The following is a 6,393-nucleotide window of genomic DNA, read 5'->3' as shown; positions in this document are numbered from 1 at the left end:
GAAAAATCCTCTTACAACAAATCATGACGTGAAAGTCGTGAGCATGAGTAACCCGCTTAGGCGTGACTGTGAGCGTGACACACGACAATTAACGATTAGATGTTCCCCCGTCCATTGCATCAGTTGCGTCGGTTTACGTTACAGGACTTATCTCAATAATTTCATTAATCGAGCAGTATTGCGCATATTTGAGTTTGAACCTTCAACAGGCGAAGTGAATGGAAATGGAAAACCAATCACGCACCCATGCCTACTATATATGGAAAGAAAACTTAAAGAGAGTTCTTAAGAGACAAAACATTCCTAATATTAAGAAAAAGATAATTAAAATCGGAATCTGCAAAGATACACCGATGCACTATGTTACAAACCACACATCATCTCAATAATTTTGCATAGTAGTGACAAAGAATATAGACGCTTATAGCGCTAAGCTATCTTCTTATATAGCGCTAAGCTTATAGCGCTATAAGCGTCTATCTTCTTTGGTAGTGACATGCGACGATAATAAATGAAGATATTTCAAGAAGAACTAACAAAATTCTAAAAACAAACCTTAAAAATTTTACACAAACATTTTTTATAATAACTTGGGACAACGTGTATAAATAGTCTGTAATCTGTGTTGCCTCGATGAAGGTAAAGGTAGTTAAATTTGTTATTCCTTTCTTGATTGCGGTTAAGAATGTTTTTGTGTTAATGTTCAAATTTGGTAGGATAACTTATCATGTTTTTGTGTAACTATAAATAAAAAATAAAATAACAAATTGGAAGAATCTTAAAAGAAGTTTAGCTTTAATTGAATAAACCTGTCTCTTACTGCAAACATGCCCGAGTTAACTGAAAAAATAGGATTTATAGGAGGAGGAAATATGGCCAAAGCTATTTGTGAAGGAATTGTTACAAAAGGTAATGATTTTAAATAAATTGTATATAAAACTAGTAAAAATTTAGGAGAATATTATCACTTAAAATATTGGCAACAAATCTATAAACATTCCACTTTTGAGATTATGATAATGTATTAAAATAAATGTTGATATTTCCTAAAGCTAGTAAGATTTTGATTGAAATAGTATTTCCCATTTAGTATTTCCAAGAATTATGTATTTATCTTCAAATGCCTCATTATTATTATTTTCCTTTTGGTACAACCTTTTTTCAGGTTTTCCATAAAAGGTTAACTAACAACTGTACAAGGCGATAGGTTCAATTCAAAGTAAGTACTCTTATTTGCTTGATTTTGTCAGGGTAGTACTGGTGGATTACTGCCCTGGTAATACCAAGCAAATAGAGTGCTTACTTTAAAACAGATTGCCTTGTATCCTTATTGGTTTATTCATTTAAAGTACTTACCTTTTAATCAGGGGCCTGAAGATGAGCTGAAAATGTAGAGCAAAAAACGGTTGTCCGGGTTATAATAAAACCAATTGTGACTAATCATTTTTTTCTTTGCCTATTGAAAATGGATTCTAAATTCTAATACAGAAACTGAAACTGATAATGACTCAGCTTACTTTAAAGATTTGAGGTTGACCCAAAAATCTTTTAAAAATATCAAAAATTTGTTTGAAAAACTTTGTGATTTTTTTAGGACTTGTTTCTTATCAGCAAGTGTATGTCTCTGGTCCCCACCTTGAGCACTTATCTTGGTGGAAAGAAAAAGATTGCCATGTATTTCAAAATAATAGTACTGTGGTGAAGGAAGCAGATGTGGTATTCATTTGTGTGAAACCACATATATTTCAATGTGCTGTAGACCAGATATACAATGAATTTCCTACTAGTGATAGCAGACAGCCATCAAAGTTGTATCTTTCAGTCATGGCTGGAATCTCTTTAAATCAGTTGAAGTCTGCGCTTAATATAATTCAGGGGGATAGAATTGTTAGAATTATGCCAAATACACCAATGACAGTGGGAGAAGGTTTGTATTCTTATTAATAAAGGTTTTATTTGTATATAATGAAATAAAAATTAGTTTTTAAATTTCTAATATATACTATTTTTTGATGCTCAATTTGTTTTTGAAAAAACTTTCTGTCTAAAATAAATTTTTACACAATTTTAAGTTAATCGTAAAGTTGAGGTCCTGTCAGAACTTTTTACCTAGCAATATTGTGGAATTAATAAACAAGACTAATACAATTTTGCATCATTCACCTGACCATAAACAAGAAGAGAGTCTGTTCATGAATGCATTAAAAAAATATGTATAAAACAGTAGACTTCTTGAATAAATGGGAGGAAAGAGTAGTTTTGGTATTTAAAATCAGCTTTTTTTGTATACAAAAAATTGTTTTGTTTTTATTAGGATATATTATCAAACAAAATTCACTTTTAGGTTGTTCCTTATTTAGTCCAGGTCATCTTGCCTACGAAAAGGATGTGAAATTAGTCAATAAACTTCTGTCAGCTACAGGAACTTGTAAACAAGTACCAGAGAATCTCTTAAATGCTGCTGGAGCTCTAACTGCCAGTGGACCAGCCTTTATATACATGGCCATAGAAGCTTTGGCTGATGGAGCTGTAAAAATGGGCGTTCCTAGGGATCTAGCTACTGCACTAGCAGCTCAGATGACTTTGGGAGCTGCAAAAATGGCACGGGATTCCGGAAAGCACACAGGACAACTAAAAGATGAAGTGTGCTCTCCAGGAGGGACAACTATACAAGGAGTACATGCTTTAGAAAAGGGAGGAATGAGGTAAGCTCAACACAAAACACTGTTTAAAGTGTACCCCTATTTCATTTTCATTCTTGTTTTAGGGCAGCTTTTATAGATGCTATAGAATGTGCTTCTAAGCGAGCCGAACAATTAGGACAAAAATAAATTCATACTTTTAGAACAGTGATAGTAGAGATAAGAGGAAGTTTATTAGTTCAAGTCAAGTCTTTTTAGAACTTGTTCATAAATTCTCTAGTAGATACAGAAGAAAATGGTTCACGGTATTCCATTATCTTTTATATGTACGCATGTATATTTTGGTATGAAACTTTGCTGATGATAGTTAAGAGGACATTGTATAGTTAATTTTTACATAGCAATATATTTTTCTCTGTACTAAACGTAAAAAGCAATTTAAATCAATAAAAGTTATATCCTAGTACCTGATTTTTTTATTATTTATTAGCATGTAACAATATAGCAAAAACCAAGAAATATCAACTAAGACCAAGATGACAATATACAAAACAATATATAGACCTACAGTGACATATGGGGCAGAAAATTGGATATTAAACAAAAGACATCAGAGCAGAATTCAGGCAGCAGATATGAAATACCTCAGAAGAACGATAGGAGTAAAAAGAACTGATAGAATCAGAAATGAAGAAATAAGAGAAAGACTCAAAATCAAACCGATACTCGAGTCAATCAAAGAGAAAAAATTGGCATGGTTCGGACATCTAACCCGGATGGACAATAATAGACAAGTAAAAAGAGTGTGGGACGCCAAACCAATAGGGAAGAACAGAAGAGGAAGACCCATTAAAGAATGGAACAGTGACATCTCGCAGATACTGCAGAGTAAGGGTAAGACTTTGGCAGGAAGCAACACAGATGGCATCCAATAGGAAGGAATGGAGAAAGTTCGTTAAGAGCTAGGACACCTCAGAAGACTGTCAAATATTGTAATTTAATGAATTGTATTGTAAACGGCCCAACACCGAAAGGTACAAATGGGTTCTACTGATTAAGTAAAGTAAAGTAAACAATATAGCAACCACCTAGATCCATTGGTGCCAATTGTTTAACAATAAAATGATATCTCAGTCATGTAACTATAAAATGACATTTGAGATGCAAATATTATTGTTAGGACTTCAACTAGCTTTTTCTCTGGTGTAAGTACATCTTATCGTCGCGCATAAACGGGAGTTGCTTGTATAACACTTTGATGACTGTCGGTATGCTGAGATGACCACATTTACAAACATTTCTTTTAAACTTCCCAGTGGTTTTACAGTGATACAAGTATGTAAAATTGGTTGCCTATATTATATTCTAAGTGTAGTTCGGTGTTGACAGAGCGACATATTTTAATTGTTTTTTTGTTTACTCAATTATTATTAATTACAAAAACTAGTGGTAAGTGATATTTTTGAAGTCTGTTTCACACTAAGTACTGTTTTTGCCTGAATGCATTGCAATATTTTTTTTAGATCACTGTCTTTTATGTGGTATTTTGGCACGACCACTATATGAATTCTGCCAATATGAAAAATCAAAAATGGAGCTTCAGGCATTTGAAAAATATGTCCCAAAACGAGGTTGACGCCTTATTGGATGAAATTCCAAGTGACCAGGAGTCAATTGTCTCTGATATTGAAAGCGTCTTGGGAGATGAGTTGGATGTTGATGAATTTCGGCGACCAAATAATGAGGATGTCTTTGATATTGGAAATATGGATATCGTGTTTTGAAGACCAAATTAACAATCAAGATGAAACAACCAATACTCCAAATAGTTAAGAATCGGATAGTGAAGACGATGTACCGCTAGCAAAGCGAGATAACTGTATATTTTGGACCCGAAATGAAATAGAAAAATCTTTATTTACAATAGAAATATCTTTATTTACAAGAATCGGTCCTTGTTTCTATTTTTACAATGTTTATAGCAAGATCATTAACATAAAAAACAAATAACAAAGGGCCTATAATACTACCCTGTGGGGTGCCTACAGTAAGAGAGCCCTCATCGGGGGCTCCTCTATATAACACAAACAAATCAATCTATTAAAACTACAGGCCCAAACATTCCAAATTCTGCAGAGAACCTCACAGATGTGTTTTGGAACTATTTCCTGAGGATCTAATTCACCTAATTGTACTTCAAACCAATCTATATTACGTTCAAAAACACGGAGGAGGAAATGGATTTACACCTACAACAGAAGACGAAGTCAAAACATTTCTTGGAGTAAATTTATTAGTGGGTATAAAGAAAATGCCCAGTTACAGAGATTATTGGTCGTCACTTGATGAATTACGAGACCCTTTCATCAGTTCGGCTATGTTACGTAACAGATTCGCTTGGTTACTAGGCAATTTACATCTGGTTGATAATACAGTGCAGCTAAAAAGAACTGATCCCGGATTTGACACACTTCAGAACAAAGGAAACGTTTCTTGCAGAACTGAATCCACATGAGTGGCTAGCGATTGATGAGTCTATGATACGGTTCAAAAGTCGAAGCAGTATCCGACAGTACATGCCCAATAAACCTATAAAACGTGGCTACAAAGTATGGGTTAGAGCAGATTCATGTGCAACTTAGGACAACGAGTCGTGCAGGATCTAACAAGGGTCTTAGTAAATAAACACCACCGAGTGTTCTTTGACAACTATTTCAACTGTATTGATCTTCAGAGATCTTTATTGTCGGACGGAATTTACACAAGTGGAACCGTTCAAAAAGAAAAGAAAGGATTTACCAGAGTTCAAAACTGACAAACAAATGAATTGAGGAGATTCAGATTACCGTATTTCAACAGATGGACTATCTGAGTTGAAGTGGATGGATCGCAGAAGTTTGATTCTTTTAGCAGATTAAAATTCAACAACAAACGAAGTTGTAAAGAGAAGACACAAAGACGCTACTCTGAATGAGGTTTCATGTCCGCAAATGGTAGTGCTGTAATGGTAAGCACACAAGTAATGGTATAGAATATTTATTTTGTGGATGCTTGCGTCGTAAACGCATTCAGTCTATTTCAACTTAAAAGCCAATCCAAAAGTATTTCTTTCAAAGAATTCCGGATCTCTGTGATTAGATGCCTTATTGGAGCTCCAGAACAATTAAAAATAGGAAGACCATCAGCAGAAAAATCAGTGAGTATATTCAAAAGGCATATTCCCTTGGAACTACGACATTCCAAGTCTTCTCATATGCCCCAAAGAATTACTTCTTTGGAATATGCCAACTCCAGCACGACAGCAAATGTTAGCAGAACACAGTGGAAATGTCGGACTTGGTCTCAAACACGACAAAAATTTATCGTACTGTGAAACATTTATCGTACACATTTATCGTACTGTGAAAGTCTATATGCTAAATAATAAAAACACGACAAAAATTGTTTTGCAACGTTCCATGAAAAATAATAGGATAAATATGAAGAAAGAAGTGCTACCTGGTTTTTATTTCTCATTTAATTTTTGTTGCGCTATGTTCCTGCTGGTATCTTGAGAATACCACATCCTGCAGGGTATACTTCAGGATCAGCATTGTTTATTTTGGCTGAATTTGTTTTAAGAATATACTAAAGTAAATAAATTTCACAAAAATCCTGTTTTTTTTTTAATTTAATAAAAATTGGGCTTCAAAGGGATAAGAAAATCAGGAAGGGATCAGTTACTGAATAAATCAAAGACAGAATTATTTAA

At 33.9% G+C, this 6,393-nt stretch overlaps 1 protein-coding gene across 1 annotated transcript; it reads left to right on the top strand.

Moving 5' to 3' along the window:
- The first annotated feature begins 649 nt into the window (after positions 1-649).
- On the top strand, positions 650-3,108 carry P5cr (Pyrroline 5-carboyxlate reductase). The gene is made up of 4 exons (XM_072521199.1): positions 650-909; positions 1,595-1,927; positions 2,345-2,705; positions 2,768-3,108. The coding sequence occupies exons 1-4, from the start codon at positions 828-830 to the stop codon at positions 2,829-2,831; spliced, it is 840 nt and encodes a 279-aa protein (XP_072377300.1). The 5' UTR covers positions 650-827; the 3' UTR covers positions 2,832-3,108.
- The last annotated feature ends 3,285 nt before the right edge of the window (positions 3,109-6,393 follow it).

The sequence above is a fragment of the Diabrotica undecimpunctata genome, chromosome 2 (genome assembly GCF_040954645.1).
Source record: "Diabrotica undecimpunctata isolate CICGRU chromosome 2, icDiaUnde3, whole genome shotgun sequence".
Taxonomy (NCBI): Eukaryota; Metazoa; Arthropoda; class Insecta; order Coleoptera; family Chrysomelidae; genus Diabrotica; species Diabrotica undecimpunctata.
Note: the sequence above shows the minus strand (reverse complement) of the source record. Positions and strands in the feature narration are given on the sequence as shown.